Raw genomic sequence first — 27,197 nt, 5'->3', positions numbered from 1 at the left:
AAATTCTTTTTCTAAAACTTACAAATAAAAAAAGCCCCAGTCTACTGGCACTTATGAGACATTACTGAAATGACCTACAATTCCATAAAATGGTCTTAAAATGCTATGCTGCACTACTTTCCAAAATATGTGATAAAGATTTGTTAAGTTACAGGCCAGGTACCCAAGTCAGAGCCCTTTCATTCTGTAGCAGCATACTGATGATAATAAAATACTGTAATCAGATGGAATTTCTTTTAAGATGATCTGAATGCTGTTTTAAATTTTGTGGCCTTATTTTTCACATATACTTTCTATCAACTGCTGCTTTTTATCTAAAAGCTCAGCAGAACATATCTCTAAATAAGACCCTTCCAACATTTATAAAGCAACCTATTCTTTATGTAAACAAAAATATTTCTGAATATAAAAGTGAATATATGATTAAGATGCACAAGCAAAATACTCAGCTCATCCAACTACAAATATTCAAGCACTGTTCATCTAGGCCTTTCAAGCTCTGAAATTCCTACTATATACATATTTTTAAAAAGCTATTTGGCTGACAATATTATATACAAAAACATTCAGCTAAATGTGGCATGCTTGTCTGCTACCTCAAATTCAGTATACTTGCTACTAAGGATGAAATCAGTCTACGGCCATACCACCCTGAACGCGCCGGATCTCGTCTGATCTCGGAAGCTAAGCAGGGTCGGGCCTGGTTAGTACTTGGATGGGAGGATGAAATCAGATGTTACAAAGTTTCATAAAGTAAAGCTTTTGTCAAGAAACTGCCACATACCAAACCAATCCCTTTCATTCCTGGCATTAAAGAAATAAGAACATTACCAAAAACTTTCTTTTCTTCAAGATGCCACAATTATGGGGAGGTACTAAATAATGATAACATCATTTATATATTTACTGTGGTCCATTTTAAACATGTTATGTTTTTAATTAAATGAGGTCATTAATATGTGTAAAACTTTAGAAAAGTATGTGGCACATAGAGCTATATAAATGTTTGCTGTCATTATTACAGTGCCAGATAAGTTGGCAAGAGGTCCTTATCCAGAAATAGCCCAATATACAGAAATACAGTTAGGCACTAACGTGTGTTACTCAAAAAGCTTTATGAGGGTACTTCTAAACACTCGATGGCAAAACTAGCACAAAATAAAAATGCCTCAACTGTAATCTTTAGACAAACTATGGCATACTCTGAGGCATGGATCAGGAGCAGAAGAGGTCCTTGGTAATTGACAGTCTATGACCAAACAGGCTTATACACACGGCGAACATTCTTCTCTAATCATTCAGTAAAAAATCTGCCCTAAAATATATATATCGCTATGGAGCTTGCTCACAAAACTAAGGGATGTTAAAGAGTGGAGGGAGAGTAATTTAAATATTGATTCTTCCTTTAACTTTATAAACACAGTATTTCTGAAACTCTCCAACTATCTGATGAAGGACCAAGAAGCAGAGTTCTAGTTCACTATCCATAGTGTACATGGTCTCTCTGTCATAGGAACTCTCTCCAGCATCTACTCAGAAATCCTTGGCCCTGACCACTCGGCTCAGTGGTAGAGCATTGGCCCTGCATGTGGATGTCCTGGGTTCGATTCCCAGTCAGGGCACACAGGAGAAGTACCCACCTGCATCTCCATGCCTCCCCTCTCTTGCTTTTCTTTCTCTCCCTCTCTCCCGCCCTCCCTCCACCCCCCCCCCCTCTCTTCAGCTCCTGCAGCCATGGCTCATTTGGAGTGAGTTGGCACCAGGCACTGAGGACAGCTCCATGGCCTCCACTCCACTTCAGGTACCAAGAAGAGCTCAGTTGCTGAGCAACAGAGCAAAGCCTCAGATGGGCAGAGCATCTCCCCCTAGTGGGATTGCCGGGTGGATCCCAACCAGAGATTATACGGGAGTCTACCTCTGCCTCCCCTCCTCTCACTGAATAAAAAAATGAAAAAATAAATAAACAAAAATAAAAACAAATCCCTGAATTCAAAAATCCAAAAATGCAGGCCCCTCCACATTTCTATCTAAACAAACCTGAACTCCATCTCTAACTCTACCACCTTCCTTGGGAATGAAAAGCCTATTTTCTCATCCATAAATGGGATATGCTTAGCACTTTTTTCACCGGACAGTGGGGAAACTAATGAGAAAATTACAGTGGAATATTCAATACAGGGCCTGAAACACGATAGTGTCCAATAAGTGTTTATTATTGTCATATGTGACCTCTTTATATTTTTAAATGCCATCAAACACCTTCTTTAAAATTTGCTATAGTTTATATTTATATAGCACCTTTTTTCTTTTCTCTAAAAACTAATCATTTCATAGTCATTAATCACAATATTTCACAAGCTGAATGCCTTTCCCCAAAAAACACAAAGCTAACATAAGTCAGAAGCAATAGAGAGCCTTAGTTATACATCTATGAATTCTACACCTCTTCCTCTTTCAGAAAAGATGTTTTCTGGACCTCTGTAATATTTTTCATGTCCAATATAAAGATAAGTCTATAATCAGAGCAACTGCTCTTACAGGGTTTATTATTCACTACTAACCCATGGTCCAGCATAGAGGTTCAATAAGCAAAGCTGAGTGAACGAACCAATCAATAATTACAGTCAAGGGCCACAACCACTTTGGGCCATGGTAATATGGGATTTTCATTTTGCATCTCATGATTTTGTATAGAAGACCACGAGTATTCCAATTAATTCACCAAAACATTATGCTTTAGAAATATATACAGACAATAACTTCAAGTGTTCTTGAATCTTGTCACCGCCCTAAGTCATTTCAGAGCTAGTAGCAATCACTTTCCTCTTACCAAGCTATGTCCTGCCTACGCCCTGTAGAATTACTAATATTACTACAAATTATTCTATGTAAGGTTCTATCAAACTTAATAGTGCAAACATCCTATTCACACTAATGGGGCCCAGAGCAGTAAAAACACCATTTGGTTACAGTTGGTTTATTACACTGCCCAACAAGGAAAAGGGGGGGGCACTATTTATTGAGAAAATATTAACATCATTTAATGCAAAACAAACGTATCTGAATTTTCCCATAAGTCCTGAAAGTTCTTAACTAATCATAGTACAGATTTAAATATTTAAAGTTTCACACATTCTCTTATGATTAACTTTGGTAGCATTTAAAATTTAAAATTAGTATTTAATCAATTAAAATTTTCAATACACTAACTCTTCCACTAAGTTTCAGCCTTTCCCATTGTAAACAATTAAGAAATGTCTATAAAACTCCTGAAATTAGAATCAAAGCCAATGTAAATGCAGAATTAACAAAATAACAATAATTTAGGTGATAAAATGCTACAATGTAGAACAGGGGTCCCCAAACTTTTTACACAGGGGGCCAGTTCACTGTCCCTCAGACTGTTGGAGGGCCGGACTATAAAAAAAACTATGAACAAATCCCTATGCACACTGCACATATCTTATTTTAAAGTAAAAAAACAAAACGGGAACAAATACAATATTTAAAATAAAGAACAAGTAAATTTAAATCAACAAACTGACCAGTATTTCAATGGGAACTATGCTTCTCTCACTGACCACCAATGAAAGAAGTGCTCCTTCTGGAAGTGCGGTGGGGCCGGATAAATGGCCTCAGGGGGCCGCATGTGGCCTGCGGGGCTGTAGTTTGGGGACCCCTGATGTAGAACAAGTGGCCATGTACCAACACAGGAGAGTAATTACTTCTGCTCTCATGTGTGCTTAATTTTCTTTAAATTTCGCTAGTGGCATCTGGCATGGGCAAAAGGATCACAAGAACTGCAGGAAAAATAAGAAAACAAAAACAGACTAAGATTTACAGAGGTTTGTAGAACACCTCACCACCGAGTGGGGAGACTCTGGACTTCAGGTCCTGTTTTAAACATAAGCAATTTGAACAAATCATGGATTCCAGACTAAGATGTCGGGCAGAGCAAAGGAGTGGAGGGGTTTCTGGAAATTCTGACATTCCTATAAAACTGCTCTACTGGAGGGGCCACCATCATGTGGAAGAATTTCAGGGGAAAATCAAACTTCATATTCATATACAAAAGTATCAAGCTGTTCCAATCTGTAGATTCTATTTAAGCTGCAACATAATTTTTACCAATTCATTGCTGAGAGAGAGATTATTTTAACATAACTCTAAGTAAAAATAAAAGTCAGATTTTCAAGAACATGTAAAGACACAGGGACCAAAATTTTACTCAAGATACCACTAGGTGCTAAAAATACATCATATAATTTATTTTTTTACCAAAAGCATCAAATAATATTGAATTCAAGTATTCTCATTGTAATAAATCAAACCTAGTAATTGCATATTACAGATCTGAAGTAGCTATATGTTTCGCGATGTATAAATTAGAAATTGGAAATGTGAAAGGATGTTGTAATGTGGGAGGGTGCTACATAATAAAGGTTATTATAACTCCTGGCTCTGGAGCTATATGATCTAATATCCTCTCTGGTGGTTCTATGATATGCCCATGCATTACAGTTCTTGTTGACAGTCTGTTGCCTTGGAAATATTTCATTATTTCAGTTTTTCCATTTGTAGACCCTTGGCCTTGTGATATGAAGGCCATCCTATTTCATATTTTCGATTATCATTTAAGCAATCTTATGGAGCTATTTATATATAAGCAAGTGTTAGACAACGCATATCATCATTTATCACTCTGCGTTTAAGCTTACACTGTAGAAAGAAATGCTTCTCCTAAAGTCTCCACCACCACCTTTACCTTTTGAACCAAAAGCCCCATGCTACAAGACTATGCTTTGCAAACCAGCATGGGCATATCACAACTTGACACTACTGTCAGTCTAATTTTCTTGGCTATACATCCACATAGTGGAAAAACTCTGTGGTAGTGCTACATAATTTACAGCCTATTAGAATTTAAAGAAAAATCAAACAAGTTTCAATATACCTGTACAAGGTTTTCAACTTGCTTTTTCAAGCTCTAAAGAGGAATTTTCTGGGTGTATGAATCAGAGAAATTTAAGGAATTCCAAAGACTAATCAAAAACATTATCAAGAAAAAGCTTCTTTTTCCAAAATTTATTCCTTAAACATTATTAGCAGGAAATGAATATTTTACTGTATTATATACTCAGGTCAGATATTTCATAAATAAACAATAATACAATTCAAAGGATATTTTCCTCTATAACTTTTGATTACTGGTGTACTTGAAAAGCAGTAAAGAATAGTGTCCATAAACATCTTGATGAAATTTTTTATTTGAAAACCATTTTTTAAATAAGTACAAGGATATCACTTTAATCAGCAATTTTCAACCAGTGTGCCTCAAGAATTTTTAAAACATGCAATACCTGACTATTTAGTTTGGAAACTGACCTCTTTTCCCCTAAACTGTCAAATAAAAAAGTGACAACAGCCAACATAACAATAGCCATCTGGTGTGAATGAATCAAAATTATACCTACTTTTTGTCAGATGGGCAAAAAATACAATATACTTTTTGGTGTGCCACAGAATTTTAGTAATTAGTTTATATGTGCCATGAGATGGAAAAGCTTGAAAAACACTGCTTTAAAGCATTTCCAAAGAAAGTCATCTTTTATAAACCTATCTATGTTCAACCATTACTAAGAAATACCACTATTAACCGTAAGTACTCCAGCCCCCTGGGAACTACCAAAGTCCTGTGGAAAAAACCTACTCAAGGCACAAACTTCTGTCAAGAGGAAGAGGGGGAGGCTTGCCAAAGGAGGCAAAGAACTGGATTTCCTTCCCCCTTAGCTTTTATTGATCACAAGCAGAACAGAGGTAACAGGATTACAAGGGAGCAAGACCAGGTGATAAGGGGAAAGAATGACTAATGGCCATCTTGCTGACATGGAGAAAGGGCTAATTTGGGTCAGTATATTCTTTTTCTTTTGCTAATTAACCAGCACAAAAGATGGGACAATCTAGAACCTCTAGGCTAATTTTCTAAAACCTATTCACATGCATTCATTTGTGTCTGTACAAAGGTCATTCACTCACAGTTTCTTGGTGTTTGCATCAAGTAACATTCACTAAGGGCTTTTAACTAAAGTTCCCCAATCCACGTCATAGAGGGTTCAAGGTTAGACAGGTGATTCCCTACACTAACCAACAAGTTCCAGGTTCAAAGTGAACATCAAGATGAAATGCCTCTATTTAGCAAGTAACTAAGAAAAATAATCCCTTCCTAAACAAACCATCTTACTACCCATTTCTCACTACAAAACCAAAACAACAGACATGTGTAGAATTTACACTTACACTTAAAGTGTTAAGAACATTTAAAACCCTTAAAAATGAAGTGAACCCTCAGGGCATAAAACAACTGTTTGGAGACCAGGCCAAGTTTGCAGTTATTACTGTTTGAAGTATTTAGTTTATATGGTAACTTCATTCCTTCCTCTACATGGCTCCTTCTGCCCCCTACTTCCTTATTACTGCTCCCTCTCCCTACAGGTTAAACCTTCTAGATCCAACCTTTAAAATGACAGCACCCAAGCTGAACAAGAAGATGCTATTAAAGGGCATTAAATTAAATATAGTATATCCTCCTACAACTTCAATCAGAATTTCAGACCAAGTGTTATTTAGTTCAGCTCTCAAGTGGAGCAGAATAACAAATTGCGCACTTTGATTTACCTTCTTCGAATGCCAAATGGAGACAGGTGATAAAGAACGCGCTCATGCACAGGCTATGAAGTTTCCTCTAGAAATTAATTCTATCTTCAAGATTCTTATCTCAGAGAATTCCCAAAATGGCACACAAATAGGCCTCTGCTAAAGAGATTACTGGGGCCATCCCAGTAAATACATTTACTACCCACATAACTAAGGGAAGAGGGAAGAGGGAAGAAGGAAGAGAGGAAGGGAGGAAGGGAGGAAGGGAGGAAGGGAGGAGGAAGGAAAGAAGGAAGAGAGGAAGGGAGGGAGGGAAAAACTATCTGATTTCAAAACGATTCATTACCATGTTGATAAAATTTTTCTATCAAAGAAAGGAGTCTTTAATATGTGAATTCTCAAAAAACACTAAATGTTCATTTTAGTTATATAAATTGTCAGAAAGTAAATGCTATTCACATTCAATATGTTACTATGTACTTAACAAAATCATTTCCTTAATCCTGATAATTCTTAAGTCCTTACTGTATGAAGGAAATATGTAGTAGTGCAATTGAAGCTTTTTAAATGAATAGCTTGTTTAAATACCTCCCTGTTTCCTCTGGATATAAACTACAGGTTAAATGCTATGTTGTATCAAAAATTAAACTGCCCATGTAGTAATGGTTAAATTTTACAAGTAAGGACTTCCCTCATCTTCAAGTTCACGAAAGCCTGGGGAAAGAAACGTCTCTGCTGGGGGCGGTGTGTGTGTGGGAGGGGGTGCATGTATCTAACTCCATTTGTTTTCCTCCTGAATCAGTGGGTAGCATTTCATACTTCCTATGAAGCATTTCCTCTTCAGAGACAGAGATACTCTGCTCAAACCAATATACAGTTAATGTCATTGACGCTGCCAATTAATAGCAAAAAAGATTGCAAACAAACTAGGCTGCATAGACTGTAGGAGGGAAAACCACGTGGGGAGGAGGGTGCTTAGTTACTTGGAAACCTAACAATGCCATTCAAGTAGGAAGTACGGTGATGGATATTTTGAATACAGATAGACTCCCTTTCCCTTTGGCTTTAGTTTAACTAACTTCAAACAGACATGCTCGGCTGAGCCCCTTGCCTGGATATGCAATTCTCACCAGGAACTTTTAAAACACAGATCCCCGAACAGTAACTAACGGGGCATAGATGCTCCAACTGTTGGCACATTTTACATCTCGCTGTTTGGTTGCCTATTTGAATTGGGGCGTGGGGGGGGGGGGTGGAGAGGAGGGCAGAGAGAGCGGAGGGCAGAGCAGGAGACCCACAAGTTGCCGAGGCTGAGGCGCAGCCCGGCGGTGGGGGCGGCGGCAGCGCGTCCGCTCCAGTCCCGGCCGGTAGGCCCTGCGCAGAGACAGCTCCTCCGCGACTCCGCGCGGCCCGCGCTCCCCGCCCCCGGCCGCCGCCTCCTCTCCTCCCTCCCCGCTTCCCTCCCGCTCCGCAGCCTCATTCCTTCCTAGAGAGCAGCTGCCAAGGGACCTGCGGCGGCCCCGGGGATCCCCGGCCCCCACCCTCACCTCTGCGCCCTGTCACACAGCAGTCCATTCTCTTTTTTGTTTGTTTTTCTTTCTTGTATTTTTCTTTTTATTTTTTCTTCTCTCTCTCTCTCTCTCTTTTTTTTTTCTGTCAGCGAGTCACTCTATTTGCCGAGCCGAGCTGGAGCGACTGCTCGGAGAGCCTGGCGCCGCCGCCGCGGCCGCCCCGCAGGAGCCCGCTCGCCGCCGCAGCCGCAGCCGCCGCCGCGGGCGGACAATGCGCGCAGGACCGCGGGCGAGCGCTCCGCCGGCGGCGGCAGCCGAGGTCCCCGCGGGCTCGCGGCCCAGGAGGCGGCTGCGGAGCGGGCCCCGCCACGGCGGCGGCGAAGGCAGCGAAGGCGGCAGCCGCCTCGGCGGCAGGTTCAATAAACAGAAAAGTGTTACCGTTCTCGCCTGGAAGGATCCTGCTGAAAGCTGGGCTTGGTGGGCGCCATCTTCCTGCTATTTTTTTTCCTCTCTTACTTTTTGCCTCTCTCCCCCCTCCCCGGGTGGGGGGTGCGGGGAGGGCGGGGGGTGTGCGTGTGCGTGGGGCGGCGGGAGTGAGTGCGGGCGTGCGCGGCGCTCGGCGGCGGCCCGGCGGGGCCCTGGCCGTGCTGGCGGCGGCGGCGGCCGTGCTGCTGGGGCTGGGAGGCTACGGGAAAGTAGTGGGGCCGGAGCCGCGGCGGCGGCCGGCCGTCCCCTCGCGCCGCCGGTGCCTCTCGCCGCAGGTCGCCTCCTCCTCCGCCGCCTGCGCCTTCTCCTCCCCCTGCTCGCCGGGCGCCGCCGCCGTCCATGCGCCGCAGAGCCCCCGCGGCCCGGGCCGCTCCGGCTCCCGAGACATATGCCCGGCGTGGAGACCAGAGACCGGCGGCGGCGGCGGCGGGGGCAGCGGGGGGAGGCGGCCGCGCGGCCCCGCGGGCAGCCCGGCCCAGGGCCCCGCCGCCTCCGGGCGCTCCCCGGCGCACGCCGCCACACCCCCCGCCGCGAACCGCTGCCCCCGCCTCCGCCACCCAGAGCCGGCCGGGCGGCAGGTGGGGCGCACAGCCTCCCGGCGAGGGGCAGCCGGGGCCTAGGCCCGGGGGGGCGGGGCGGCGGAGGGCACGCGGGGGGTTCCCTGCTTGACCGCTGTGAAAGTATTTCTGGGCATTTTCCAGCTGCTTTGCTCCAAAGCGCTCCCTCGCACGCAAACACCCCCCTTCCCCCACCCCTCCCGCTCTCTTTCTCCCTCTCTCTACCTCTCGCCCTCTCTTTCGTTGGGGGACTGGGAAGCTCGGCTGCTGGCGCAACAACGCCACTCAGTTGCAGTTTTGAACACTTCTCTTCTCGGGAGTAGCACAGCCAGGGGGAAAGGGACTGAGGCACTGGGAGGCCACCGGAGCCGGCTCGGGCAGGACAGTGTTCCGGCCGCGCCTTCGGGGACCGCGTAAATAAACGCGGGTGGGTCGTGCGCTGGCCAAACCAGCAACCCCAGAGCCTTGTGGGCCGACACCGTGGCGGCACAGGCACCCTGGGGTCCTGCGCTCTCAGCCGCGTTTCCCAAGCCGGAGCGTCTGCATTACTCACGCACAGACGTATCTGCAGACCCCAAGGTTCACAGGTGAATCCCCGATACTTTAAACGCAGTTACATACAAACGCCGCTCCCGACTCAGTTCCTGGTACCTGGGACAGGACCAGACCGCACTACGGGCCTCTGGTTCTATCTAGCCCAGCTGACGCCCCATTTTGCATCCCAGCGAGGCCTAAAAGAAAGCGCCACTCTGTGCAGGGCCAATGCTGGAATCCTGTTACCGGGGTAGACCCTGGTCAGAGCGTTCTCTTGACTAAAACCACTCTGTTGGGTATGGGCAGCTTTTGGGGCAGAGACTTAGGTCAGTCATGTGTCAACCAGGAAAGTGGAAAGGACCCCCATAGCATTTCAATAAATGAAAAAAGGCAGGAGGAAAGCATCAGTCCTATATGAGGCTTTGCGCTTTAGTTTAAAATGAAGAAAAAATAGATCTTTAAAGGGCCCCAGTCGGTCCCTACCATTCCAGTAAAGTGAAGTTGAAAGTTGGAAACTGAAAACATGTGTTTTTCATAGCAGAGGTGTTTAATCTGCAGGACAGTGTTTGAATTCTCATTGGAGTACAATCTACAGGTAGAAGATGGAGTGATTGAAAAATGAACTTGCGAGTGTTGAGTCCAAAATACAGGGAATGGGGAGGAGGAGGGAAAGTTGCCAGTTGGACAAGTCCAGGACAGCCAGCCTAAGGCATTTCTGCCCAAAGAGGACAAATGAGAAAAGCTTGTGTTCTCCCAAAAGACCACTCTTTGCATGAACCCCTCTCCTGCACCCCACCACCCATGTCACTCCCTCATCAGACTCCCCAAAGTTTTCAATGCAAAAAGTTTTTTTGTTTTTGTTTGTTTGTTTTTTGGTAATGTGTCACCATGCAGTTTAGTAATGTATCCAGGTCTTAAGGTAGAAAGTCAATCTGACCCTCATAGTCCCTAAAGCCTAGCATGTTGGTGGTCTACATTCCTGATGAGGTGCCAGAGGACAGAGGACTTCTTAACTCCTGACTCAGACCTTCCTTTAAATACCTGCCAGTAATCTTGCCCCACATGACTCACTCTCCTGTCTCCAAATGAACTACAACTAAAAGCAGTAACAGGTGTCATCAAATCAAAGTGAAGAAACCAAAGAAGGCTATATTTTTCACATCTAGCACCTTCTCTTCTATCAATATGACAGAACATAAAAAGAAAGGAATGGAAGAATACATCCCAAAGGCTAAATTTTAGAGTTGATTGCTTTTAAAGCTTTAGTCTTTAGAACTAGTGGTAGGGTTAAGTGACTTGATGAAGTGGCCCAAATTCAAAGATGACAGTGGAAGAAATCAGTGAGCTTTCAGTGTTGGAGTGGGGGACTATGGAGAGTTAGTTACCCCTAGATACTACTGACTTGCAGAAAAATTGGGCCTGAGAATATCTTCATGGTGAAGGACACCAACACTCTGAGAACAAACCTACAGGCTGAATTCACGACTTCCTTTAATGCCCAGTTTATATTTTTTGGGTGATTGAAGTTCCCCGGAATTCCCTGAAATCATCCAAAAGCCATCTGACATTTCTGACCCTTGATCCCTACTTCACAGACCATACTATTGTGACTATTGCCTGTACACTTCCTAGTTAAAGTGACCACCAGAGTCTATTGTCATTTAAATGTTTTATACATGACAAAAAAACATACCTGAACCATGAAAAAATTCTAAATCTTTTCTAAAATCTCATTCTTTCCTAAGTCTTTTATGTTTGAAAGATTCCCAGATCTTTTGTATTAAAGGTTCTTGTAATCACTGAAGTAAAACAAGACTAGAATAATTTAAACAAAAAATCTCTGCGACAAGGAATAGCCTCTTTTTTAGTTATTTTCAAGACTCTTTTTAAAACTTCTGACATTACTCAGAGCATATAATGAAGTCCTCTACAGAATATTTACAACATTGGGCATCAACTTGGGAAATGCTCAGTGTGTTATGCAAAATCTGCTCTGGTCGCTGGGCCATTGGTAGAAGGCACAAAATATGGCAGTGATAGATTATCTTAACCTTTTCAGTTTAAACACTGTTGGTTCAAATCAAAGGTTCTCAAATCAATGAAGTTTGAAATACAAGGTAAAAATAGGAACTGTTGTTTGAATTATGCATTGTGTATATTTTAAGTGAAATGCCATTGGCAAATCTCTCAGATGTTTAATGGTGTAGAATCTGGGAAACACAAATATTTAATTTCACATTTTCATGTGTTCCTATTTTCTCCATCTTCTAAAAACCTGAGCTCCACAAAGGGGAGCTTACCTTTTATAGTACATTGTTAGTTTTCCTCAGCACGTCTTTGTGGATTACTTTTCCAATAAAATCTTGGAACATTACAAGTTGTCCTTAAGGAAAAACTTTAGGGTTCTGGGGCACTGATGGTGGTAAATTTTTTTCTCTTTCTTTCCCAACTGAATCAAAGAACGTTTATTGTCAATGTCATAGTCATTTTTTAAAAAAATCTATAAATATTTGGGAGAAATGCAAACAAGTCATACTTTGAAACTTGCTTCTTTTTCACCACCTAGCCTAACTTTGTAAAATCTGCTTGCTAACTCGCATCTCTGAATCTTAGGTATTTGCATTATAATGCGTTTAAGATGAATACTTAACAACGCCGAGGAGACTCGGGTTTTATGCTATATTTCCCTGTGGTAACAGGTGACAGGATAACGCTATCATGTAGGATTACAAGTCCACAGCTACACGTGAAAATCGTTCCTATTCTGTTTGGAAACAAATGATCAATCAGCCTCTGGTGATCACTTGCCCGGCTGCCCGTCAGCGCGAGTCCGCACCCGGCAGAGGCGCTGAGAGAAGACCGCTGGAGGGAACGGGGATCCCAAACTTTGCAAAAGCACCTAGTGCGGTGCATCAGACTTCGCGGCAAGTTGTCGGCTACGCGGAGCTGAGGCTTTGGATTTGGGGGCCAGGGAGACAGCAAAAGATGATTTCACTTTGCCAGCACATTGGAGTGCCTTTCTATCCGACTTGTGATTCTTTTTTCTTTCTCATCTGTAGAACGAGGGGCAAGCAAAGTGAGTCCTAGCGATGTGCGTGTGTGTTGTAACGCATAAAACAGGAGGCAAAGTGAGTCCCACCCCAGCACCCCGGGGCGGGGGCTATCCCAGCCCAGGCGGGACTACTCACCGCTGCTGGTACGAGGTGATGCCCTGGACGTTCTGCGGGGTGCCGTTGGCCGCGGCGCTGGCCCTCCCCATGCCCGCGCCGGCCGGGACCCCCGCGGCTGCCCCGCCAGCCGCCGCGGCCGTCACCTGCACGCTGAAATCCGGAAAGATTCGGATCATCGCCGCGGCTTCGGCCCCCGGGCGCGGTGGCTCTGGGCTCGGGCTGGCGGGGGCTCGGGCTGGGGCTCCGGCGGCGGCGGCGGCAGCAGCAGCAGCAGCGCGAGCAGCGGCGGCGGCAGCAGCGGAGCCAGGCACCAGCCTGCAATCCCATTAGTGAGCCGCGGCCACTGTGCGCGGCAGAGAGGAGCTTTGATGTGCGCGCAGCGGGCTGGGGGGGCCGCGAGCGAGAGGAGGAGGTGCGGGGGTGACGGGGTGCGAGAGACTTGCAAACAGCAAAACGTGTCAGGGTGGGGCCTTTTTTCCCTTTTGGGGGGCGGTGGTGCTCCCCCCTCTTTCCAGGATGTTGCTCTCACTGGCTGCTCCGGCTGCGCCGCGCGAGCCCAGCTGAAGGAAGAAGGGGAGGGGGTGGTGGAGGAAGGATGCACCGGGAGGCTCGGCGAGGACTTGGCCGGTGCAAGGGAATGATGGGCAGCGGAGGGTGCCTTTCTTTCCCGCCCCCTCTGCACACACACACACACACACACACACACACACACACACACGGCGCACTTCCGACCCAAAGTGCAAGACAAGCGCTCCTCTATTCCCCTCTTTTCTCTAGAGAAATAACCACCACCATCCAGGCAGGCTCGAGCCTCCCGCGGCTTCCAGCAACCTGGATCCCAGCCCGCGTGTGCAGGAATGGGGGCGCAGAGCTTCTCCTCCCCGCCGGGACCCCTCTCCTCCTGTCTTCTGCACACTAGGCAGCAAGCGCTAGGGTTGCCAACTTCAAGTTGGACTATTGCAGAACTTGATGCTTATCAAGGAGGGATGGTGTGCAGAAGAGGGGGAGGGTGGGAAGCTGCTTTTGTGCAATGGAGAGTTTGTTCCCTTTAGACGAAGGGACTCTCCTCTTTCCTGGTGGGCGGGCGTGTTAGTCTTGGGAAAACTTGCTAGGTGGTGACTGTGACTGTGGGTGCAGTTAGGAGGATCCGGGTGTGCACATCCCCCCCCCCGCCATATCCATCTCTATACGCCCCCTTTGAACGATGAAACGAATAAATTAGCAGCCACAACTGAAGAGAACTCTGCAAATTCCAACCACCAGGGAAACAAAAAGGGAAAGCACGTGCGTTTATTTCCTCGCCTCTCCCAGTTACTTCTTCACATCGATACATTGGTGTTTCCTTAAGGGGTGAGAAGGGATGCTTGTGGTGTGGGCGCGCTTTTTTTTCCACGAGAACGTGCACTTCTCCGCTGGCTAGGTGGGGGCGGTGAGAGTAGATGGCTCCCCTACCCCCCTACCCAGGACCCCATGTTGTCTCACTTCCTTCCTCTTTCTAACAGGTCTCCACCCCGGACCCGAGTTCAGGCGGAGGGTGCAGTCCCGGTGCGAGGCGGGGCTCGGGGTCCGCTCCTCTTGCGCGCTGGCACCCGGGTGTTCTGTTGGTTTCTCCGCGTCGTTCACCCCTCCTATCCCGCGCGCCAAGGCCCTAAACTGGCAGCCAGGCGACAAGTGGCCACCGAGCTCGCTGCCCGAATCCAAGTTGGGCTGGCGGTGAGTGGTGGCCGTGGTCCTGACGCCCCGGCCCTCCTCCCACAACACCTTGTGGGGCTAAACACCTGCTTAATAACACTTTAAGTCAGGGCGCACCCGCCCGGCAGGGACCTAGAGGAACAGGGCCAATTGGCCAGAAGTTGCCAAGGCCAAGAGCGGCAGAGACCAACCAGCCCAGCGTCGCCGCGCATGGTCTAGGGGCCAGACGCCTGCAGTAGCCGCAGACCTGGAGTCCCCTTCCATCCGCGTGGCTCCCGGGAAAAAGCCAAACCGCACAAAGGCCAGCCCGCCAACGCCGACGTCCCGCGCCTGCGGAGGACCCCTCGGCGTTCTCCCGAGTCAGTTTCTGGAGGAGCCGCCCGCGCCCGACAGCGCGGGGAGTCGGAGGGGGGAACCGGCTCTGGCTGGCCGGGCTCACGGCGCAGCTGCGTTTCCATTCTCCTCTCAAAGAAAATGCTTTGGACGGCAGATACGATCAGGAGATACGAAACTGCTTCGTCCCCCACATGTTGCACGTAAAAAGAATCGTAATGAGCATCTGTGGCTGTACTAGGATCCTGCAAGTCAGACCTATCCTGGCTCCCTCCTTCCTGGGATGGGGTCATTTTCTAGATTAAGGCCATTCCATTCTGAGATACTTGTTTGGAGGCCAAACACAAGGTCTTTGAACAGGGGCGGGGTGACAGGATTGGAGGGCCTGCGTAGGTGGAAGGCCACCCTGTAAGGATCTGGTCGCAGATGTGGGTCCTCCTCCTACTCTGAGAGCGGACAGGCGACGCTTACTTAACTTGCCTCTCTGCACTCTCCTCTCCTCACCTCTCATCCCTCAGGGCTGGATTTGAAGAGATCTCAAATATCCCTTGACTCTGAAGGCTTTCCTGTTGAAACAAAGGGAAGTAAGTTCCTGCCAATTCTAGAGCAGTCAGGAATGTTTTAGGGGTTGCGGAAGGTTCTCTGCACAGATCAAGGACCCTAGTATTGTAGGCCCAAGGAAGCCTAGTAAACAGGCAAACGGTGAGCATACATGAAGGCAGTGGCTTTCCACAACATAGCGTTTGTCAGAACTATTGACCCTTGTGGGGTGGCGCTTGCCTGCCACTTGGTATCTTGGCCAACCAACTGCTGAAGGCTTCTAGCAAGTGGCTCCTGCTTTTATGTGTACAGTACGTGGATTCCAGTAGTGCGTTACAACCTTCCAAGCTAGCTCTGTAGGTTCTGATGCATCCCAATATGCCAAATGATGCCAAAGCAGGGAAAACTCTCTTTGGACAAAAGAGCAGAATTTTTAGAAAATTACTTTTCCAGTTGAAGTCCTTCTGCACAATCAACAATCAATTATATGTATAGATAGTATCAACAGTTTTCTTTAATTGTTTCAATACCCATACTATGACTAGAAAAAGCCAATAATTAGATTTTATTAACTACTTATTTTATAGAATAGTTGATAAGGAATATGTGGTTCTGCTTCTCTTCCCATTTGGAGGGCAAGATTTTCTTGGAAGCCCAAAGGGCAAAAATTTTCCCAATCAAAAGAATATATGAGCTCCGTTGTTAGACATTTAAAACTAGATGTGCTGAAGCTACTTCAATTATACTATACAACATTAAAATAGAGTTTAATGAGCACATTCAACTTCAAAGTTCCAAGCTTTCAATTACCCATATTTAAGGAAATTAATATGGCTCCTGCCCTTCAGAAACTTTCATTTCTATAATAGAAATACACAGACTACTCAAAAAGACTTGCTCAGTAGGTTACCTTAGAATGCATATAAGTTTCAGAATTTTGTCCTTATGTGTTTAGTTTTGGAAGTTTGGTCTGTATGCATGTCAGACAAGTTCCTTATTGGATATGCTTAACTCCATGTTCATTAAAGACCTTAAGCAAAATATAAGTCTATTCACTCATTAGTAATTCAGATTTCATTACTGTGCTCCTTCAGTTAAAATCTTTACATGCTGGCAGCTGTTTTGAAATATTTTGAAAGTTGTTCTGGCACTCATCCAACAAAAAAGGCTGCAGTTAGCATTTAACTGTATACAGTCTTGTTTTATAGTCTCTCCCCTCTAAAATCTACATATAAGTATATGTAGAACTATAGAGAAAGATTTTATGATGTTTAAGCCCCAAATATATACATATGATGCACACACGGCTACTACAATTACATAGTTACATCGCCATCCTTGTGTCAGTGCACAACTGTGCCTCTTGCTCATATAATAAAAATATTCTCTGGAAATTCATTTCCATCTACTTAAAATGAAATGATTTGACTTGGAATTTTTGCTATTGGCTGTCAGAAGCTGCCAGTGACAGGTAGGAGAGAGGAGCTACAAAACATGATTATATCTAATTTTTGCTTTGTTTTGCTCAGATATTTAAAAGGAAAATAAAATAGTGCACAGAGATCAGGATAAGTTAAAGCAAAACAAAATGAATAGAATGAAAATGCTCTATGCAATAAATAAGGTAAGACTGCTTTACTCTGAAATGTTGACTGCTTTATTGAAGTGATCATGTTACAATGAGGGATTCCTTTTTTTCTGCTAAAAAAATTCCATGTGATAACTTACAGCAATCTGAGAGATGAATCTTCATTGTAAGAAGAGCCATGAGCTAAAATTAAGGTCCCCTCCATATTCTGGGCAAGAGAGTTTATATTCTGTAGAGGGGTTGAGTATTTGATTCAAAAACAAGTTTCATCTTTGCTCCTCAATTCCAATGGTACTCAAGCTCTTACTGCTAAATCTGCCATCCTATTAATATGTGCTCTAGTCCATTCAAAAGCAAAACTATAATGTCAGAGGAGAAAAAAATAACAAAAACTTAGCAATACAGTCTTTCTTGATATTCAAGAAGAGAAACTAAGGAATTAAGCAAGAATAACCAATGAATCATTATTTATAATATATATGCCCATATATAATATATAAGGAGAGTACTGATAGTTTTTTTATATTAATACTACCTATATGAAACACTGAATATCTCAAGCTATTATGCTAAACTAATTCTCAGATGACTTTATAAATATATATCTAGAAAGAGAAGAAGTTTAATTAAAAGAGAAAAATTCTTTGACCATTTTTTGAAATCAGTAACAGGCAGTAGGGGAGGAGAATTTTTTTAAATTGGTGAGTGGGAAAGGATCTCAAATACATGGTTTTATTTTAAGTTAAAATAGTCACACATCATGGCACATATCATTCCAAAATATGTACACATCAATAGAATATAACTAAAGCTAATCTTAGACTTAAATACAAAATGACTAAATGCTCTCATCATATTCAAAAGACTAATTTGTCTTAAAACACAATCTTGAAATTGCTTTTGCTTATTTTTTCATAAGTCGATTTAGTTTTGGAGTTGAAATAGTTCTCATTTTTTATGAATCAATTTTAAATCTACCTGTGATTATAAAGAAGTCCCATATGTTGGCTCTGGTTTTCTTACTTTGTTACTGTCAGCACACTTAGAACTGGCATAGTTACTAAGCTGTGAATAGGAACTTGTACAGCAGATCTAGCAGTCCATACTACTTTTTGTTTCAGTGAAAGTTACATCTAGGGCTAAGTGAAAATGTTGTTTGTTTGACTTTATTCCTCCAGGTAGGCATCCTTAAGTGGCCAATGGATTCTTTTCTTCACTGACTTTTCATATTAATTGTAAAATTATTAATTCAGAGTCTGGTTGATTGAAGGAGTGACTAATGGCTTTGAACTAATTTTTTTTTTTCAAAGTAAAACCATACTAGATGAATTTTTACTTGAATTTTTCATTCTCAGTAGGATAGGATGTTTTATAAACCTAATCACACAGCAAATTAAGTGGTTTTATTATGCTATATGCTGAGTCAACCATTCTGTTTTTATTTCACTATTATCTCTTCAGCTAGAGGAGTGATTTTCAAACTTTAGCATGCATCAGAATCACAAGAAGGGCTAAATAAAACACATATTTCTGGGCCTGACCTTTGCAGGGTCCTACAAGTTGCTAGGCCAGACTGACACAGTTGGCCCAGGCACCATATTTGAGAGTCACTGACCTCCAGTGTTCATGACAGAGTGTTCAGACAGGAGGTCTAGATTCTGATCCTCACTTTGCGGCACACTGATTGAATGGTCAAGGGCAAGTTATTTAATTGTAGATATTCTTCTTTGCTATTACACCCACACTCAAGGAGAAGTAATTTCTTAAAAGTTAGTTATAATATGGACTCTGGCTAGTTCAGCTTGCAACTCAAACAATGGCACATGGTTTTTGGCTTTGTTTTGTTTTTATTGGGGGGGGGATAGTTATAGATCTGCAGCAAAAGTGATTTATGTGCAATTTCTATTTCATCACAAAAAATGTTTAAAAGATATGTGTCCATGGGTCCAGATTTAATAAAGTTAATAATTTTTACTTTTACACCAAGGACATTCTGAAATGAAACTGGCATATCTTTACTACTGTGTTTCCCCGAAAATAAGACAGTGTCTTATATTAATTTTTGCTCCTAAAGATGCGCTAGGTCTTATTTTCAGGGATGTCTTATTTTTCCATGAACAAGAATTCACATTTATTGTTGAACAAAAAAATCAACACTTATTAATATACTGTAGTCATGTCATCACAAACATCAGCATAACCAGCCAAACTCTGAATTCCAGTAAGAATTTCTTGTGACTCTACTTCCATGTACAACAATCTACCCCATTTCCCCCCAAATAAGACAGTGTCTTATGTTAAAGATGCACTAGGTCTTATTTTCAGGGGAGGCCTATATTTCTAAACTTGAAAAAAATTGCTCTAGGTCTTATTTTCGGGGAAACAGGGTATGAATGGAACAGGGGTGAATACAATGACACCAGTACAGTTTGGTGCCACTGCCTTGATTCATGCTAATACCTGAGCAGTTTTACTCATCATTGTTTTTAGACTATTAGTTCAACCATCTACAGCGAAAAAGTCAAATAATGTCTTAGCCTTATTATAAAATAGTTTTGACCTCATGAGCACCCTGAAAAGGTCATTAGCCCACATTTTGAGAACTACTGTCTTAATAGTATGCATGCCTTAAGTTGTCATTATAACCACTCAGGAAAGGGAAAGTTTAAACTTTCCTTTTGCTGCATTTTTTGAGACTAAAAATGCACTTTGCAATTATGTATTGCTTGCTATAAAATCATGAAGTATTATGAATGGTGTATTTAGGATTTTGCTTTCATAACAAAACAGAAATAGGTACTTTGTTTTTTTAATACTGTTGTCCAGGAAGCAGGTATAGTTTTGAGCAAAAAAAGTAAATACTTAATGTTGAAGATCTTGGGCCAGGAACTTAATTTTCCTTCTATTCTCCAAGAAAGTGATGAGAACTCAAAAATCAGAGTGATACTCCAGAAGGAATGAAAGGGAATACACATGAGGACCTAGATTAAGTTCCATATCAGAAAGAAGTTCCCAATATTCAAAACCTAGAGAAGGAACCTCTGGAGGTGCTGAGCCTCCTTTGCTTGAGATAGAATTTAGCAATATAACACGACCACTTTCTAGTTCAGGTGAAGAAATTTTTCACTGGGAGGTCTGTTGGAATCAATGTTCTTTAAGTTCATAATTTATATAGACATAGCTTAATCATATTATACCATCAGCAAAACATTGCAACACTATTTTAAAAGTGTTGTACCCCATTGCTAACATTGTTTACCATAAATATTTTCTTGATTGTTTATGATTATTCTCAGGCTGGAGGATTTTAAAGTTTTATTCAAAATGGAAATACAAAGCGAACTATTGTGCAAAGCATCTTTACTCTCCCTACTCAGAATCCAAAAGAAAAGGTAATGATCAATAATTTAAATATTTACATTAATTAATTTTATTTAAGTAACCTGGACAGCTGCTCAAGGTACGACCAATAAGGAACAGTAACTCAACCTTTTAAAGTTTAATAATTACTTGTTATTAGTGATTCATAATCAAAGGCGTAACTCAAAGAGATGATAAACTACTGAAGAATTAGTCATTTAATATAAAATTTAAAATAATCTTGTCCAAGAATTATATCCCAACTTTCAGACATATTTTGATGAAATTTCTAGACGCAGTAGCTTTTTGGCTGACTTATTCACAGAGACACCTTTGCAGTGTTTGCATTTCAGAGGAATAAAGTATGTGCATCATAGAAATGTTATCTGTTTACCTTTGCACAAAACCAAGACGCTGCCCTGGCCTGTTGGCTCAGTGGTAGATTGTCAGCCCGGCATGTGAAAGTCTTAAGTTCGATTCCCAGCCAGGGCACACAGGAGAAGCACCCATCTGCTTCTCCACCATTCCCCCTCTTCTTTCTCTCTATTTCTCTCTTCCCCTCCCACAGCCAAGGCTCCAGTGGAGCAAAGTTGGCCTGGGCACTGAGGATGGCTCCATGGCCTCTGCCTCAGGCTCTAGAATGGCTCCAATTACAGCGGAGCAACGCCCCAGAGGGGCAGAGCATCGCCCCCTGGTGGGCATGCTGGGTGGATCCCAGTCAGGTGCATGTGGGAGTCTGTTTGCCTCACCCCATTCCCACCCCCACTTCTCACTTGGGGGTGGGGGTGGGGGACCAAGACAATAACACGACCGTTTTGATTTGACTTATTTTGACTGAGAAATGATTCCTCCTAAAAAGTGATCTATGTGGTCATAGCCAAAGAAGATTCAGTGAGAACTATAATATTTTATATGAGGGAAACCATCTAATTCTAAACCAATTGTTCAAATTTCAAAATGTTGTCAATCTTATTTTGTTTTATTGTGTGGAACGATACAAAATATCTCCACTGAAAATTTCCTTGTTGCCAAAGATTTTGGATTATGTGATTACACATTTTTAACTTTTTTTAAAAAGAAGTATCAAACATTATAGAAGTAAAAGACACTGTATATGAAATCACTTTAGCTTTGTGTAACAAAATTCCAAATTAACAATTGTTTATAGAATATAGAAGTTTATTCCTCTCTCATGTAAATGTTTTAAAGTAGGTGGTTCAAAACAGATGTACTCTATATTATCATACATAGACCTGGGCTCCAGCTGCCACGTTGCCCCACCATGTCAAGGCAGATCAGCTATCACATTTACATCTTAGGCAGCAAGACTGAAGTACCAGGAGTGAGAAAGAAGAGCATAAGTCTTCCTTTTAAGAATATTTTTGGGGTGGCCCTGGCTGGTTGGCTCAGTAGTAGAGCGTTGGCCTGGCGTGCAGGAGTCCCGGGTTCGATTCCCGGCCAGGGCACACAGGAGAAGCGCCCATCTGCTTCTCCACCCCTCCCCCTCTCCTTCCTCTCTGTCTCTCTCTCTTCCCCTCCCGCAGCCAAGGCTCCATTGGAGCAAAGTTGGCCCGGGTGCTGAGGATGTCTCCATGGCCTCTGCCTCAGGCACTAGAATGGCTCTGGGTGTGACAGAGCAATGCCCCAGATGGGCAGAGTATCGCCCCCTGGTGGGCATGCCGGGTGGATCCTGGCCGGGCGCATGTGGGAGTCTGTGTGCCTCCCCATTTCCAACATCAGAAAAATACAAAAAAAAAAAAAAAGAATATTTTTGGGGCCCTGGCCAGATAGCCCCTTGGTTGGAGCATCGGCCCAAAGTACAGAGGTTGCCAGTTTGATCCCTGGTCAGGGCACATACAGAAACAGACCAAAGTTCCTGTCTCACTCTTCCTTCCTCTCTGGCTAAAATCAATCAATAAAAATTAATTAATTATGTAAAAAAAAAGAATATGTTTGGAAAGTGGCACATACTACCCTTACATCCTATTGATCAAAATTTTGGTACTTGGCCATGAATGGCAGCAAGATAAGCTGGGTAATGAAGTCCATGTTCCAAAGAGTTATGTGGCCAGATAAAAATAAAGAGTTCTATTATAGTAGAAGGGGACAGTTCAATTCAAAATCCAATTGAAATGAAGAGACAAAAATTAACCCATTTAATTTGAAACTAAAATATTAAAAGAAACTCTTTATTGAAGTTAATGAGGATTAGTTTCCAACAGTATTTCTATAGAATATGAGAACCACATCCTGAGGTATGCACCAACGAAGCTGATAGATACATTTCTGATTGCTCTGAAGACAGGCAGAAAGGAATATAGGAGTAAGATGTGATTATGTTTTCCCTTTTGTTGAAAGGAAGATGACAAATTTTTAAGAATTGTAGTATAAGATATACTGGGAAGTATAATATTCATTTGATTTGTGACAGAAAATAGACTCAGGAAAACACACAGATATTATTTATTCAACAGTAATGTGGTCAACTATTATCCCTTTGGCCAATATTCAGAATATGAGGGGCGGGTATCAAGGATTAAGATTATCCTCTCACTGTGTTTATACTTTGTGGAGTATAGAACACACATGGACTCTAGGAAACCTCAGTTATACCTTTCCTTGAGGAAATGACTATAGGCATTCAGCAGTTAGAGAATGAAACGAACCTGCTGGTGGTGACCTCAGCTGTCTTACTATTTACTCTCTGGTTCTACAGGAAGACAAGATATTCCATAAAATAACTTGCTTCCTCTAACCATTCTCTACCAAAGACCCTTAACTTTCAAGTTGAGCTTATTTTAAACTTTTATTTAAACCCAGATTTCTTTTTAAGCATATTTCAGTCTTACACACAGCAGTGTTACCATTTAAAATGTAAAGAAAAACTCTGACCTTCTAATACTAGTACAGAAAGACCTATGTCTACAGTGTATGTTAGGGGCCTGCAGTGTAGTTAGGGGCCTGCAGTGTTGTTAGGGACCTGCAGTGTATGTTAGGGACCCGCAGTGTATGTTAGGGGCTTGCAGCATACACAGGGGTCAGAAGACGGAACACTTGATTCAGAACCTCCAGATTTTAACCTGGCCAGGGACTTCAGGCAAATTACCTAACCTCTCAAAGAAGAGTTCCTTTCATTCATTTATTTTCATTGATTCATGAATTTACTGTATTTCAAAAACTATTCCTATAGCAACTATTATATGCCCAATGTTTATTTAAGTTATGGGGCTACATCAGGATATAAAGCAAAGCTGCTGCTCACATGCAGGATTTGTCATTGATAAGAGGAAAAAGCATTCAACAATTATCTGTAAAAATTGGAAAATACAACTTCCTAGGGTCATTATAGGGACGAAAAAGGAAAACAATAAAGTATGCAGCCTAGTACCTGACCTGCGAACATGCATCTAGGTAGACGTGTTATTGAAGCGAGCACATGAATGTAGGAACAGTGTGAACCAGAGCCAAAGCATTTGAATTACAATAATGGTCTAAAATAGGAATGAAGATGTCATTCCTATTCTAATTCTTATTTTGTAAAAGAAAAAAAATTCCTCAATTCCTTCAATATCTAATGGAAAATAATCCCACATTAAAATAATTTGTACCTCCCTCTCTTATTCCTCTGTTTTTTCAGATATATATGTATTTTAAATACCCACAAAGAATTAAAGGCATTAACATTGGTAAAAAATAAAAATTAAAAAATTAATATTTCTGAATAATCTGCTACTAGTCAGGCACTATGTTAGGCATTCTGTACACACACTCTTTTTTAACCCTCATAACAATCCTATAAAGAACATATTATTAGCCCCACTTTTACAGATGAAAAAACTTTATAAATTGCACAGAATATAGTAAATATTTAGGACAAATAAAGACAACAAAAATAGCTTATATTTTTAGTTGCCAGTTATTGTTTTACTAATAATTAGCCACATGTAAGACACAAAGAAATGTAATGCCACCAATCAGCTTGAGAAGATAAATGACAGTTTTTATCCTATTTATTATTAGTCCTAAAATACATCAGGCTTTTTTACTTTTCCTATTAAGTTCACTAAGTTATGACACAATGCTCACGATACTCTAGTTCAATTAGTAGTGGTCATAGAATTTTTAGGTTTTTATAATTTTTTTTCTATTGGGTAATGATAACAATGATAAAGATCAATGGTTCTCAAAGCATAGTCCCCAGACCATCATCATCGTCATGGTGGAAACTTGTTAGAAATGCAGGTTCTCCACCCCCATCTACTCAACACACACTAACAATGGAGCCCAGAAACCTGAGTCTCAAAACGCCCTCCAGTTGATTATCATGGACCCTGACAATCGAGAGCCACCGGCCTGGATCATTATCAGTAACCAACAAACAATGTGACAAATAATTATAATCTTAACTTTTTTTGAGGCAAGAGTCTCTTCTGCTTAGCTGAAAAAAAAAATTATGTTACCAGTTTCCTCCTATAAAAGGAAAAAGACAAAACAATATATATTTTTTAAAGACTCAATATTTCAAAACATTTTCAAATATTACCAATTTGGGTGCTGTGCAGATATTAAAACCAGAGCAAATATTTCAAAGGCAACAAAGTCTGATTCCCGTTCTAAATTCTTCTGCTTCTAAAAGGAGCAGAGAATATATCACAATGACTGATCCTGAAAATGCAGGAGAGAAAGCCGGAAGAAAGTGAAGAGGATGTGCGCTAGAGACCTGCTTTCCAACCTGGAGGGCAGAGCAAGGCCCGTCCTGTTCAATATGTAGGAGGCCAGAGAGCTGGATTGGTTTGTTAAAGCTGTCACTGAGATTAGAGCTTCGTCAAGCTCCTGTCCTAACACCAAGTCAATTTCTTGCTCTAAACTCTTTCTCATTTTAAATGGGAAAAAGATTAGACTGTTGAGTGCTTGGGGAAAAATATAAAACTGGCTGGTAGGCAAGCTTTCTTTTTTAAAAAGAAAATTCTCTCAGCCTTCTGAACTCACAGGTGGCTTAATAAAAGTTAAGGAAAAGACTAAACCAGCAGGAAAAAAATAAGAGGGTAAGAAAACCAGATTCCTCTCTTAAAATCAGTGTTTCTTCAATATCAGTAAAAGGAAATATCTTCAAAGTTCTGACAGAGATACTGTTGAGACAGAGAAAGAGACTAGCAAATAATTCAAAATAATACAGGGTAGGGCAAAAGTAGGTTTACAGTTGTGAGTAACTGAAACAGTTTATTCTTGTATTATTATTTATTCATTGTTGCATTATTTCCATATGAACAGCTGTAAAGCCCCTTTCAGCCACCCTGTATTTGGAGATTTTAACTCCAGAATAACATGGGGAACACATGGTGCAAGGCTGCGAAACGAGGCTGATCGTCCGGAGTAGCCCAATTTCTCACGGGCACACGGTCCTGTGGGATGGGTGCCCTTTGCACTGTTTGACAGAGACCTCCTGCAAGGTGGAACAGGAAGGGAGCAAGGGAAACTAAAGCTTATGTTCATACAAATGTAGAAAGTAGAAAAGGCAATACTGCTGCAGGTGAAATTATCACCTGCCCACCGCAGAGCGATGGCTTGCACAATAGCTTTGAGAAATGAGGCTAAAGTGAGAGTTATTGCAGCGAACTTTCTGGTGCACCTGATTTACCTAAATGGGGCACTGGTGAACCATTTGCATAAACCAAGCTGGAGGAAAGTTCAAGTGCTCTGGAAGCAGATGGGCAATGAGGATTCTAGCCAACCTTAGAATTTTTATCAAGTTATTTAGTTACTGTGACTGGGAATCAAATGCTAGGGTGAAGACAGGAGTGAAGGAGGTTTGGGATGTGTGGGAGGCGGCGAGGTGGCCATGCCTGTGAAAGATGAAGAGAGAGGAAGCAGGGTTGGCCAAGGAAAGCCTTTCGAGCAGGATATAGGTTTGAGTTTGTGAAAGGAAACCAAACTGGGCAGGGAGAGTCTCAGACTGTGAAACACTGGGGGGCAGGTTGTGTGTCACAAGAGTGCCACACTGGGCAGAAGTGCTCAGTCATTTTCTGAGGACCACCAGATAAGAGTGTGGTCTTGGTTCAAAAGTGGAGACATGCTCTGAAGGCACTATCACTGGAGGCTGTCAGCCAGCCACATCCCTCCCAGCGGAAGGCAAGTTCTCTCCTGAAGGGAGATTCGAGCAGTCCTCCAGGATTCCAGTTGCTTTCTTCCTACAGTGAACTAGAACCCTCTTTGCAGCTGGCATTCATTGCTGCCCTTCTCTGCTCACCACTCTAAATTCCCCGTGCTCTCAGTTCTCACCTTGACTGATCTTGATGGATTGTCAAAAGAATATATTTCTCTGTTGCAGATGACTTGGACTTCTTTCAGAACCCCAGAGGCATTGAAATTCTCCAACTAGATTTGCCATAAACTCCACTATATCTTTCCACTACTGACCTCTTCAAATCATAGAACCTGCCTGATCATATGGGCCAGGTAGCAGGGCTGCTTGCAAATGCAGTGTGGACCTGCTGCAGAGCCCTGTCCCCTGGTATTTTGGCTCAAACAGTATTTCTAAGTATGAATGTGTTGCCTCTAGAATCCACAGAAACTTACCAGGCATCGGGCTTCTTTGTTGTAGAGTGTACAGGATGCAGCAATTTGTTTTTATTTTTCCTTTACTTTGGAGGGGATGTTGCAGCTTGTCTCTGACTGTTGGGCCCTGAAAGTTTACTTATGTGACAGGCCCTGAATCTTCATACAATTTATTTCCCATCCTCTGGTGTACAAGTCTTAACAAGGCATTCAGTAT

The 27,197-nt window shown here is 42.6% G+C and overlaps 1 protein-coding gene across 4 annotated transcripts in view; it reads right to left on the bottom strand.

Moving 5' to 3' along the window:
* The window catches only part of NPAS3 (neuronal PAS domain protein 3), a 923,046-nt gene extending 910,045 nt beyond the window's left edge, over positions 1 to 13,001 (bottom strand). For 2 of the 4 annotated variants that reach the window (XM_066343094.1, XM_066343093.1), the window contains exon 1: positions 12,931 to 13,001. In XM_066343094.1, the coding sequence (XP_066199191.1) occupies positions 12,931 to 13,001 (71 nt within the window). Of the gene's footprint in view, positions 1 to 8,603; positions 8,664 to 12,930 lie in introns of those variants that run through there. The other 2 variants (XM_066343091.1, XM_066343092.1) reach the window with 1 other exon arrangement.
* Between the last annotated feature and the right edge of the window lie 14,196 nt (positions 13,002 to 27,197).

The sequence above is a fragment of the Saccopteryx leptura genome, chromosome 6, assembly GCF_036850995.1.
Source record: "Saccopteryx leptura isolate mSacLep1 chromosome 6, mSacLep1_pri_phased_curated, whole genome shotgun sequence".
Taxonomy (NCBI): Eukaryota; Metazoa; Chordata; class Mammalia; order Chiroptera; family Emballonuridae; genus Saccopteryx; species Saccopteryx leptura.
This window is presented reverse-complemented; position numbering and strand designations above follow the sequence as displayed.